Raw genomic sequence first — 13316 nt, 5'->3', positions numbered from 1 at the left:
GATATAGTGAAAATTAAAAGTATGAAATTAGAAGCATATATGAACAGTTTATATATTGTTGTCCGCACATTGAACTTTTTTGGGTAGCACATATGAGCAAAACTGAAGAATAAAATTGCTCCGGTCAGTATCAGTTCAGTAACTCCTCGCTAGCTAGCACAGAAATACACCAGTGCTTTAAAGCATTTTAACAAGCATTTAGCGTGCACTATGCAAAGTTGATGGGTGGTTTTGCCCTTCACTTCACGGCTGTACGTAGCCCAGCAGTCTGAACTTTCCCCGCTGTCTAAATTTCTCCTGGAAATGAACTACATGATTCTGCTCGTGGGAAGGTCAGTGCACCATGGAATTTAAGAGAAACGGACGCGTGTCTCAGCAGTACAAGCATTTACACACACAAAAAACCCATCGGCTAGCTCGCGGGCCTCAGCCGCTAGGTGGTAGGGGACTCACGGTTCTAGTCCGCCGGCACGGGTGCTATGGCAAGACAAAGCGGCAACAATATGTAGAATTCGTGCACTTCAACACCGGTGACATGATAGGACCACGGCCGTGCCCGATGCTGGGAACCATGGCTAAATTGCCTTGCCTCAACAATGTGTAGAACCCGTGCACTTCAAACAAAGCATAGTTCTCAAGAAAAATTATGGAGTAATACTTTTCAGAAGTAGATGTCATAAACCAAACGACAAACTTGAAGTCTCACATTAGCATAACATCGAACACAAAGATGACATGAATTGACAAACTATTGTAGATAATAGATATAAAAATAAGGATCGACACATTCACATGGTCAATTGTAGATACACAGTGAGGCGGAGAGATTGGGAAGAGCAGCAACACCGTATATGCAAAAAACCATGCTCATTAAGTGTCGTAATACATGCAAATATGCAAATATGCCTGACAAAGCATGTTCATATACAGTGCAGATGCAACCTGGTGAAACATAAAGTTAAGACCGAATTACACACATGGCATAGTAAACATGGAAACTTTAAAGTTTCATGGAATTCAGAGATGCAAAAAATAAAAACGAGATTGCAAACTGCCTATGGAATAATTTGCATGCCATACAATTTCAGAATTGAGGTGTACACTTCTTTTCTACTAAAAATAAGCTTGTACTGCCCAACTTAGAAAAGTTTTACTTCCTGCCAATAAGCAGGTGTGCTGCCAATTCAAGGAAAAAAATCGTGAACTGCCCTAGACAACGTGTTTGGCAAATCGATGTATTGCTAGTCGCTACAGACTATGGCCTTGCTGATTGGCTTTTGATCTGCAAAGCAGAAAAAGGAAATAATTTATCAAATCAATCAGCGGACTAAATACTCAGTTCCTTGAATTTGTGCCCTCTCCATAATCTAATACATGCCACTCGCACTTTCCTGCCGCGTGCGATTGAGCTTTTCTCCTGAGCTTGGATGTACTGCCTGGCAAGAACCTGAACAAATTCAGACAAGAACGAAAGTGGGCTGTCTCATCGATGATGCCCGGGCTATCTCCTTCGTACTTGACCATGACTCCTGTGGCCCTGTAGCGCCAATACCTGGTATTTCCGACGGCGTTGAAGGCCAAGCCCAGCGCGAGCTTCTGCGTCATGGTGGTGGGGGAGGCGCTAGTTGCCAGGGGAGGCGACGATGACGGTGCTTGTCGGGGTCAGGGGAAGATGTAGGCAGTGGTGGTTGCCGCCCGTGGACGGGGAAGGCGGCGGCAATCGGGAGACGGGCCAAGCGGCGGCGGCCGTTGCCCGGCACAGGGCAAGCGGCGGCGGGCGTTGCCGGGGATAGGGCCAGCGGCGGCGGCGATTACCGGGGACGGGGAAAGCGGTGGCGAGCGTTGCCGGGGACGGGGCCAGCGGCAGCGGCGATTACCGGGGACGGGGCAAGCAGTGGCGGGCGTTGCCGGGGATGGGGCCAGCGGCAGCGGCGGTTGCCGGGGACGGGTCAAGCGGTGGCGGCCGTTGCCGAGCACGGGGCAAGTGACGGCGGAGATTGTCGGCGAGGGGGTCGCGGGACAGCGTAGGCGGCGGCGGTTGCAGCGCCCGGACGGGGAAGCCGGCGGCGGCGGTTGGGGAGACGGGGCAAGCGGCGGCGGTGGTTTCCTGGAGGAGTTGGTGGTGGTGGGTGCGGGGTAGGTGGAGGTCGAGCGGGCCAGAAGGAGGTGGGTGGTTTGACTTTTTTTCAGATCGCGCCCCTTATATGGTCGGTTGGTGCTCAGAATAATATTCTGAGCACCGGTTTCAGAATAGTGCGACCCTATATATATATATATATATTGTCTCTTAATGCTTCATATGAATGTGCAAGTGTGTGTTCCTTGATTTCTATACTGACAAAGGAACAATGCATATTTTCAGCTTCACAGTGGGAGCTGGAGGGGAAGATGCAAGTAATGGCAAATCTGCAATTGGCGGTGACAGCTGCTACTAGTGCTCTGGTTATACAGAAAGCATGCTGAACAACAAGGTAGAGCAAGGTATATGTCTTCCTTTTTGCATTTTGCCCCGGAAGAGGTTTGATGAAATCATGATGAGTAATAATATTCCAAGATCACCATTCTCAGACTTAACTCTTACTGAAACTGTCATCCTGGTATGAACCCTATGCATCAATGGTCCTGGAAAAGTTACTGGCCACCCTATGCATTAACTTTCCTCTGATATGTGTGATAGAATTGGGAGCCAAATCAGGGAGTTAACAGTTTCTCAACCAGTTCAATCACTGCAGAAATAGAAAGTGTAGGAAACTATTGTTTGTGCCTCTACTCAATGCTAAATTTCGCAAATCATCATCCATGGTGCATGACTCTTTACAGTTTCTCTAGCATTTCTCTTCCGAATAAGGGACTGTGCCTGGAGTAGCACGAGGACGCCGTCTGCGCCTAGGAGCACACTCTAGGATTTGCAGGGAGATGCTTGTGTTCACTGTAGAAAATGCAGTTAACTGAACACAAATCTTCACTTGTGCTGTCAGTGAACACAATTTTTTTGCTTGTGCTGTCACTGAACAAACTCAAATTGTGGGAATCTATCTTGCAAATTGTCATTTGGTAGATTGTGTGGATTTCACGTTTCATTATTGAGCTGCAACATTTATCTTGCAAAGTATGTGCAGTCCTAATAATTATCATGTCGCATGAACTAGCAGGGCATGTGGATGGAAGCATCGAGCAGCAGGGCATGTGGCGAGCGGCTGTGCTCCCTGGAGCCGCAGGTGCTTCTGCACGAGTGCTCCAGTGTTGGCTACGTACGTCTGCACGCTGCCGATGTCCAGCACGATGCCCGGATCACGTCGTGGAGGCCCTGCGTCGAAGGCCCCGCCTCTTCTATCCTGCAGCGGTCGTGGGCGGCCGGAGGGGGTGTAGGCTCACCGTCGACGTCGAGCGCGCGAGCACAGCTCTGGCGCGGGACGGGGACGGAGCTCCGGCGTGGGAGGGGAATGTCGGCTTCCTCTGCTCCTGGAGGCCCCACCTCCTCTGGTACTGGAGCGGTCGCGGACGGCCGGCGGGGTGCGGCTCACCTTCGACGTCGAGCGCGCGAGCCCAGCTCCGGCGCGGCGCCGGACGGAGACGGAGCTCCGGTGCGGGAGTGCGACGTCGGGATCACGATTGATTTTGATTTTGAGGACCAGAACTAAGAAGAATTGAAATCGTGAGGGGGTTTTCGGCAAAATGACAACTATGCATGAGCCGAGTCATGTAAATCGGGCCGGAGGGAAGTACCAAACTCTCAACAATTTCTGAGAACAGAAATAAATCGAAACCCGCGGAACCGATCGGGTTAAACCGACTCGCGTTGAGATAAATTTCCCTGGAACTTGTCGGTCGGGTTTAGGATCCAACCGCCACGAGCACCCGCTAGACCCGTCCCCTTCGTCGTGACTCCCGAGCTGCGTCTCGCCTCTCTTCGCTCTGTCACGTCTCCTCGCCGCCGGCCCCGCCCAGCCCCCGTCCGCCTCATCTCCTTCTCACGTGTAGCCGTCCCCGTCCGCGTCGACTCTACTCCCCGCCACCCGGTCCAAATCCGGCCTCCCGGCGGTCCGCCCCGACTGCGGCCATCCCGTCGTCCGCCTCCGCCCTGCCCTCTGCTCCTCCGACAGTCCGACTCCAGCCGTGGTCCACCACGACTCCAGGCTGCTCGTCCCGTGGGCTCGTTCACCAACTCTCCAACGGCTCCCGATTCGCACGCACGAGATCGTCTCACCCTCCCTGTCGGCAAGGTAACTTTTAATCAGAATTACTGCAACGCTTTGCCGTACAATGGACTCTCCTGTGCCGTTAATTGGACAAGCGTATGGTGTTAATCGAGAAGAAGTTATGCTTCGTATGAATCTAAGATGTTCGCGGCGGTATTTGTATTCACAGAGCAATCTGTGTTTTGTGCGTAGTGGGTCATTATTCCGTGATGTATGTATTGTATGGTAGTGAGGAGAATTTTGTAGTTATACCATGGCAGCATGGTTTTTGAGTTGCCGTCTAACCGCCAGCTACTCATCTAGCCCGTGCAGGGAGGGTGGCTACCTGCAGCGGCTCAACTCGTCGAGTAAGTCGCGCCACTCGCTGGCTAGGAAGTGTTATTAGTCTCTGGCTAGGCAGCGACTAGTATCGCTTGGCCTCTGGGGGTGGCGGTGGGGCTGGGGGGATATTTAGTTCTGTAGTGCTGGTTTGTAGTTTCTACCTTGAACATTGTAGAAACATGCCCTGCAATTTTTTTCCCTATGTTTGATGCATAGGCTTATTAGTCTTCCATGGGAACAAGCCATAAGCTGGCGCACCGTGTCTGCAGTTGAATCTTCATGTGTAGATTTATTCCTGTAAACTAAACAACTAAATCCTTGCCTGCTATCTGCTAACTTTGTCTCGGTGGAGCTTGCTGCTGCTGTTGTAGTCGTGCTGCTGAATTCCTCCTCTATATTCGCAAGATGCATATAAATTTTGTTTTCCTCCACCTACGTGTTGGCCCCATTTGGAATCTCACGGAATTCTGGGAAAATTGTTCTGTTTCGTGCATAATTCATGCATTCACGGCCGGCCTGTGTATGGTATAAATATTAAAAATTCTAGCGCAATAGGAAGTAACTCGAGGAATGGGCATATCTAGCAGCAATAAATCCCCGTGAATTGGTTAGACATCTTGAACCTGAGATGATTGTAGTACTTCTGGTTTGTTCTGAAGATCTAGTGAGGCATGCCATTATGGTGGTTTCCTTGTTTGTGCTTAACTGCAGCCTGTCATGCTTCTCTTACAGGATACACCAAAAAGTATCTACGCCCCAAAATTTGAAAGATCAGATAGAGAAATGGACCGTGGGCGTTATGGTCCACATCATGGATGGGAGAACAACAGTGTAATTGCAGCCTTTCCTTTATTAACTACCAAGGATGCTGAAGATAGCAGATCTATTGGCAATGTGATTGGCTTCCGTGTAACAAGCGTTATGTTGTAAACAAATTCAAGAAGCGGACGTTGCTTAAATGGAATGGATTTACCTGCCTGTTCCATAGACTTTGTTGCTGACTCAACTTATTCTGTTGAATCTACAGGCACCTGATGGGTATGGTGTCATTAATGAGCCAGACTTCAGGTAAGCATGTTGGTTCCTGTTAAAATGCGCGTATTCAGTTTTCACAATAAGTGCTGTATATTTTATTTCTATTTCTACACTTGACTATGCTACCTTCTATTCTTAAAGTAGCTGCAATATTTGTCCATTTATGTTCGAACACATTTTCGCTTTGTCATATTACCATATTTCTCCTGCTAACTCAATTTGCAGGGCTGGTGGATCCTACAGTGGTAGGAGATATGTGGATGATGGATTTCCCAGCGACCGAAGGGGTGCATTTGGTCAAGATATACATGATAGGAATATGTATCCACCACCACCCTCTGGTGGCACGGTGTGGTCTCAGCCTCGAAGAAATTTTGATGAGGAATTTGTAACTGCCAAAGATTACAGAAGGCATGCCTCTGATTTCTGCAGTGATGGAAAATATCATGAATTTGATTCCTGTAGGAGTTGAAAGACTATCGTGTTACTGAGAATGACTGTTAATCAGGTAGTTGTCGTGATTTTCGTGTTGATAGGAACAAAAGGATTGGAAGTAGAGACCGAGGGGAGTTCGGTGCTGAGTTTGAAGACCGCTACCAAAGCAGAGAAGATAGCTTTGAAAGAGATCATCAATACAGCCGTCACAGATGTGATTCAGACTATGAGAAGGGCAGGAGAGAGAGTAGCTGGAGAAGGCATGATTTGCTTGAGCATGAACGTGAAAGAAAGGGGTTAAGCCATGAAAGAGATGGTAGCCCATATGCTCGTCATAGCCGTTCTCGGTCATGTGGGCGTGATAACCGATCAAGATCTCGGTCAAGGTCAAGGTCTCCACGTGGCAAAAGTCATAGTCGGAGCCAAAGAGATGGCTTTTATGATGATAATCACTTTGACAGAAGAACAGAACAGGAGTGGGATGAAAGAAGGCATAATGATATAGTGGTGAGGACATACTTCTATTTTTTTGTGTGTTTTCAACATATAAAGCTAATTACGTTTGCATGAATACTTGCAGGCACCATCTGCGACTGTTGTTCTTAAGGGTCTGTCCCAGAAGACGAATGAAGATGACCTATATCAGATTCTTGTACAAGTTCCTTGTCATAACTGTTAAAATGGTTGGAAGTGTATTGTCTCGTTCATTTTAATCATTTGGATCTGGTCTCTTTTAGGCTGAGTGGGGCCCTCTTCGTAGTGTGCGCGTGATCAAGGAACGACCCTCTGGCCTGTCCAGGGGATTTGCTTTTATCGACTTCCCTACTGTGGTACTAACCATAAAGTGATCTGAGCTCTACATTCCCGAGTAGAATGTCATTTGCTGTTATGCTCACAGAGATTCGTGTGCTCCCACAGGAAGCTGCCCGCAAAATGATGGAAAGTACTGGAGACAATGGCCTTCTAATTGATGGTAGGCAGATATTTTTCGAGTACAGGTATGTGTCCTCTTTATGGCACGTTGTAAATCATCTATGTGAATAAATATTAATTGATTGCAACTTCTGAGTTGCCCTATTGAGCATTTTTTAAGTATCGTTAATACAATTGCTTTATAAGTGTAACAATATCAAAGCTTGTACACTGGTTAGAATCAATTAGTATGGACCCCATGTTTGTTTCTGTAGTCCGTAATAATCCATTCTTGAGGAACCACTGATTTTCTTTTGTCCCGCAAGCATTGTATTAGTAATTCTTACTGGAGCTTGCCTTGATATGTCAAACTGTCAGATAGCTCAACCTCATATTTTTTAGGTGGGACCTATCCACTACTTGGGAAGTAATAGAAGAGAGGATTCATCATATCTAGCGGAAGTACCACTAGCAATGCTAGGCTCCATGGAAAGGACATCGGCTCCTACGCATCCTACGCATTAGCAAACGTACGATAAATGAAATAGAAATTATTAGCGCTATTAGGGAGCTCTAACTGGTCATTAAAACAAACTCTGTCTGCTCTGGTATTGAGGCAAATTGCATATGATGTCAGTGAAACCAAACAGGGCAATAACTTACGGTTTATCTGACGGCGTTACAGATTGACAACGCAGACTTGTTTCACTGCTTCGTCATTTTTTCAAATGCTATTATTGTATGGTCTCAGTTTATATTGTATCTGCACATAATAACTATTGCACAAAGGGAATATGAGGAAATTGAATAGAAACATCAACTTTAACTTGTACAGAAATGACTTTGTCGAGTCGCTATAGTTTGACAACGCAGACTTGTTTCACTGCTTGGTCATTTTCTCAAATGCTATTATTGTATTGTCTCAGTTTATATTATATTTGCACATAATAACTATTGCACAAAGGGAATATGAGGAAATTGAATAGAAACATCAACTTTAACTTGTACAGAAATGACTTTGTCGAGTCGCTATAGTCTCTCATTCAAATATATTTGCTTATCATATACAGTACTCTTTTTGTGCTCATAGTTATATTCCTTATCTATTGTTTGTACTCCTAACAATATCTGCCGACTGTCGTCACTGCAGTAGTAAGCCAACTGGTGGGGATTCTCTTGAACATGTTGCGAGGCCTGCATATGGGCGCAGGAGCATATCCGCACCATGTGACTGGATATGTACTATATGTGGCTGTATGAATTTTGCCCGCAGAATCTCCTGTTTTCAGGTATATTTTGGTCTCATTTAATTGAGTACTAATTATTTATCAGAAAGCTGCATTAGCACTCTTAATCTAGCTTGCTTCATTTTTTCCCATTCAATGGTGTGGTTTACACTTTCTTCCTTCCAAATGCAATGCACCTCCTCTTAGCATGAGTTTATTAGCTGAGTGGACCTTTTCTGGTTTTTCCATTTAATCTTCACGTATCTCTTGCAAAACCTAGTCAAAATCGGTGTGCTGTAGCAGTTCCATGATCTGTTACTGTTTGAACCTGCTTCAAGAGTCCTGTATCAATGTGCTGATAATATCTCCATTTGAACTTTGAATGGCCAGTTTAGAATTTCCATGTGTTTTCACTCCTGACAAATTACTAATTACATCACTTAGATGTTGGATGGATTTGCCTGGACTTGATATTAGAGTCCTGTTCATATCTATGTGGGAACTATCTAAATATCCAGTTCAATGCTGCAATATGTACAATGGCAATGCTATGTTGTGTCCATTCCAAATGAAATTATCTTCTAAAGAAAGAAACACATTCAGTTGGACCATCCACTTGACAAATCGTGTCCACTCCAACTGAAATTATCTTCTAAAGAAATAAATAAATCCAGTTTGACCATCCAGTTGCCCAAATCTAAACAACATGTATATAACACACGCATTTGCTGCTGCTTGCATGCTTGAGGGTGATGTCATATGGGGTTATAAAAAAATAGAAGGCAAAATAGAGTTTGAGAACCTGGGAAAACACTGCCTTAAAAATGTGACTCCTTTTTTTTGCTCTGCTTTACTGGGTTCTGGTTTCTGAAAACCTGGGAATAGCACCAATGATGTCAAAATTGAAGCCAACTTGTAGTGAACTTTCAGATATGAGAAAAACTCCTGTCCCATGCCGCCTTTATAGGTCGTAAGAGGCTAAAGGCTGACAAATAGCAGCTGTTGGATAACTATTTCTCTACTTGAAGTTCTTTGTTGCTCTCGCTTTCCTTTTCTATCTAACTGCATGTCTACTTGCATTCTCATAGTGCAATGAGCCACGCACGGACGATGCTCCACCAGCTGATGCAGCATCTTCCACTAAACCATTTGGAAAACGGGGATCTGAATTAGGCAAGTTTATCCCTTGATTGTAGAATTATGTGGAATATGTAGTACATTGCCTTATCATGCTGCCATTTGCAGGTCCAACTCATGTTTTAGTTGTTCGTGGCCTGGAAGAAAATGCTGACGAGGAAATGCTTCGATATGAATTTGCTAAGCATGCACCAATAAAGGTGGACAAAAGCTAACTCTTGTGACTATGATTGTTTCCTTCCTACAGAGTTACATCTCAATTTGAATCAATTCTCTGCAGGATATCCGGCTTGTTCGTGACAAATTTACTCATGTGTCTAGAGGTTTCGCATTCGTCCATTTTCATTCGGTAAGTATACTGGATCGCTAAGATTAGGTTTTCTCTTATTTGAGTTGTTCACAGTGGCTATACACCATTTGTGTTAGGTCGTAGATGCTACGAAAGCCCTTGAAGCTACAAATGGAATTAAACACGAGAAGAATGGTCAGGTGCTACGTGTAGCCTATGCTAAAAGCGCACATGGAACTGTATCGGGGTCTTCACAGTCAAGCAATCTTGCTGCAGCAGCCATCGAGGCTGCATCATTTGCCCAGCAGGTCTGTTACTGTAATGCAGTTTCTGTCACAATCGATGAGACAAAACCATACTACCCTGCAGCTGGATGTTTGTTCAATTCTGGTTAATTAAGAAACATTTAGCTGTTATTACATTTTGTAGACTCTAAATTTTGAAGAGTAATAATCTGACACAGTCTAAATCTGCATCTATTATTGTCGAGCATAGTTTTTATTGATTGTACACAGTCTCGTTATTTATTCCCTTATTTACCTTTATTATTATCAGTATGATGCTGTGGGCTGGGCTCCAAAAGAGTACAATGCTGAGGACAAACCAAACAGCAATACAGAATCTCAGAAAGATGATTCTACTCCACAGTCAGGATTTGTTTGGGACGAAAAATCGGGCTATTACTTTGATTCTTCTTCTGGATTCTATTATGATGGAAATACTGGTAAGTATGCAAATATGCCATTACTATCATAGTCTTAGGCCTTAAAATGCTATATGCAGCTGAACCAGTTCTGCTACACATCGTTCTCCCTCCGGCCCTAAGTACTTGTCACAGGTTCAATGAACCTAGACATATTTTAGCATACATTTTGACTAAATCTGCGACAAGTATTTAGAGCTGGAGGGAGTATTGCTGTTGTAGTCTTAGACCTCATAAATGCTTTGCAGCTGAACCAGTTCTGCTACGCATCATTTGCCTTTGGACATGTGTTTCATTTATGACTAGTTTTATTAAACTTTTCTTGTTTCAGGTCTTTACTATGACAGCAATGTTGGAGTTTGGTATTCGTATGATCAAAAAAGTCAACAGTATGTCCCGTGTAACGAAAGCAATAACAGTAAGACAACTGGGGACACGGTCAACGAAAGTGTGAAGATCCCAGAAAGTAACAGTGGTAAAAAGATGGTGATTTCTGCACCTGCAGCTACAGTTAAACTAAGTGAGAAAACTTCATTGCCTGAGGCTGTTCAAGCTGCGGCCAATGCAGCGCTGGCTGCTGAAAAGAAAGAAAAAGAGAAAGCAAAGGAGATAAAGTTGGCTTCAAAAATTAGTCTCTTGGCCAATAAGAAGAAGATGAACAATGTCCTAGCAATGTGGAAGCAAAGAAATCAAGAAGGCCAGGCTGCAAATAGTGCCTTTGATGATAAGGAATCAACCAGGTCTGTTGCTGATAAATTGAACAGTTCAGCCAGTGGGATTGGGTTCTCATTAAAACCCAAGCCTAAGTCTGATGCTGGTAATTCTAGGGATATGAATTTGGTTGCTGGATATAATTCTCTTGGCCGAGGATCTGGTGGCTCTCAAGTACTGGATTCTGACATAAAGCCTAGACCTGTCAGTAATAGCCTAGGAACTACTATTATGGGTGTCATAAGAGGCTCTGGCAGAGGAGCAATCAAGTCAGATACCACATTTCATGTATCATCTGATGGTGGAAGCAATTATTCAACTAATATAAGCACCAGCACAACTGAGATAATGACAAATGCTGAGATGCATACTACTTCTGCACCCTTCAAAACAGATTTATCCTCTCTAGGATCATATTCTTCGTCTGGAGTTTCTGGGAGTGCTAAACGCCGGTTTTCTGAGGCACCAGGACAATCCCAGTATAGGGATCGGGCTGCAGAGAGAAGAAGTCTATACGGATTATCTTCATCGCTTCCCAATGGTGATGGACTGGATACAAGTAAGAAATTTCTTTACTTCTGACCATGACTCGTACATTCTTTTTTTCCCCTAGCCTCATTTCTGGGGCATCCTTGCTTTATTTTAGATTTTTGCAATCTCGTTTATGAGTTCCACTTACAGTATATCCAGTTTTGTACTCCCTCTTTCAATGAGCGAGACCTATATTTTTTTTGGAAAAGTCAAGCTAAGTAAAATTTGACCAAACTTTTAGAAATAGATATCATATGCAATTTTATTTCATGGTGTATCTAACACTGTTGATTTTGGATTGTACATATTAATATTTTTTCCTAAAAACTTAGTCAAACTTTACATATTTTGACTTTTAGAAAAAAATATAAGCCTTATTCATTGGAACGGAGGTAGTATCAATTTATGCCCAACATAGTGTGAATGGGGATTTGGTTGCCCCTACTGATATCATCTGGAATTTGTGTTTCTTGATCCTACACAACTATGCATTATAGGAATGTTTCCCTTTGTGCTTGTTAAGATCTGTATTAATTTTCTGGGAATTCCTTGTTAAGCTGGTGACTATCTGTCTCGAAAGGGTTCAAGTGAGATGGGATCCATGCCATTTCCTCCAGGGGTGGGTGAACGTTCTATTGGTGAAATTGAGAAGACTGAAAATTATGAGGTGATCACTGCTGATAGAGCAATAGATGAAAACAATGTGGGCAACCGTATTCTGCGCAATATGGGCTGGCAAGAAGGACTGGTATGTTCACCTCAAACATATTTCTCAGTTTTTATCCTCTTTGGATGAATTAGCTGCAATTTTCTTCTCCTATTAGCATGAACTGCTGCCTGCATTCGATCACAAGTTCTTAGTGCCTCTGTTACTGTCTATATATTTTTAGGACCATTCTGCTGCCGCTATTTAAAAACCACTTGCATATGACTTGTCATGCTAATTTCTTCAATGTTCGTTTTGGTTTCTTTGATGATTGTCTGTTTGACTTTCTGTGGGCTGTTACTTGTCATTTTGGGGTTTTTACTCTTTTGGATTCATCTTATTTCATTTACATCTTTTGTTTGTTAGCAATGAAGAATTAGAAAATTTGCTTGAAGAACTTTTAAGTGGACATAAACTGTTAGGTCTAGAAAGTTTATCTGACTGCAGATGGATCAGTTTGCCAATATTTCCTACAGAATGGGAACTGCGTGACCTGTACATTCGTTCTGATGTGAGTATGTATTGGTATTTTTCCACTTGCAACTACTTTGCAAATACCCAGGGTCTTGGAAAGAACGGTAGTGGCATCAAGGAGCCGGTGCAGGCTAAGTCTGGTGACGTGAGGGCTGGGCTTGGTAGTCAGCAGAAGAAAGCAGCCGATCCATCTCTCGAGGCTCAAGCTGGCGATAGTTATAAAACCATAATCCAGAAGAAGGCCATTGCAAGATTCAGGGAGATGTCTTAATTGTTTTTGTCTTGTAATTTTAGTTGGGCTACTCGTTCTATTTTGTGCATAAATCTAGCTAGTGTGTGCAAGACCTTGAGACTTCTCTGTGTGCTGCACCTGCAGTTTTACTTTCATTGTTTGAGCAAAATTTAAGCACCGAGTGTTTTTTCTGGTTTGACCACAGAGATTCTGAAGCTTGTGATCTTCGATGGTAAATCGCTCTTTGCAGTTGGTAACTATCCATCAGGAATTGTACGCTATAGTGTCTGTTCTCACCTATTCAAATTCAACGGTTTGATGACTATGGAGTTGAAACTGCTATGGACATTTTTTTTACTTCCCTGGAAGTTGACGTTTGCCCGTGTGAAGAAGGAAAATCTGACC

At 44.0% G+C, this 13316-nt stretch overlaps 1 protein-coding gene across 4 annotated transcripts; it reads left to right on the top strand.

Moving 5' to 3' along the window:
• The first annotated feature begins 5017 nt into the window (after positions 1-5017).
• On the top strand, positions 5018-13107 carry LOC124703999 (SUPPRESSOR OF ABI3-5-like). 4 transcript variants are annotated; one of them, XM_047236229.1, is made up of 16 exons: positions 5020-5351; positions 5548-5588; positions 5781-5966; positions 6092-6497; positions 6571-6642; positions 6728-6820; positions 6909-6988; positions 8056-8191; positions 9217-9301; positions 9374-9465; positions 9546-9614; positions 9692-9862; positions 10110-10278; positions 10589-11527; positions 12057-12247; positions 12768-13107. In XM_047236229.1, exons 1-16 carry the CDS (start codon positions 5238-5240, stop codon positions 12948-12950), a joined length of 3027 nt encoding a protein of 1008 aa, XP_047092185.1. In that variant the 5' UTR covers positions 5020-5237; the 3' UTR covers positions 12951-13107. The 4 variants fall into 4 exon arrangements, with proteins under 4 accessions (XP_047092187.1, XP_047092185.1, XP_047092186.1 ...); XM_047236230.1 differs by having other exon boundaries at positions 5021-5351; positions 5799-5966; positions 8053-8191; XM_047236228.1 differs by having other exon boundaries at positions 5021-5351; positions 8053-8191.
• The last annotated feature ends 209 nt before the right edge of the window (positions 13108-13316 follow it).

This window comes from Lolium rigidum, chromosome 3, assembly GCF_022539505.1.
Source record: "Lolium rigidum isolate FL_2022 chromosome 3, APGP_CSIRO_Lrig_0.1, whole genome shotgun sequence".
In the NCBI taxonomy this organism is placed as follows: domain Eukaryota; kingdom Viridiplantae; phylum Streptophyta; class Magnoliopsida; order Poales; family Poaceae; genus Lolium; species Lolium rigidum.
Note: the sequence above shows the minus strand (reverse complement) of the source record. Positions and strands in the feature narration are given on the sequence as shown.

Coding starts and splice junctions, on each gene's coding strand:
- LOC124703999 (XM_047236228.1), top strand. CDS start 5,238: ATGCTTCTCTTACAGGATACACCAAAAAGTATCTACGCCCCAAAATTT. Junction 6,498..6,570: donor GAAGGCATAATGATATAGTG/GTGAGGACATAC, acceptor GAATACTTGCAG/GCACCATCTGCGACTGTTGT. Junction 6,821..6,908: donor TTATCGACTTCCCTACTGTG/GTACTAACCATA, acceptor GTGCTCCCACAG/GAAGCTGCCCGCAAAATGAT.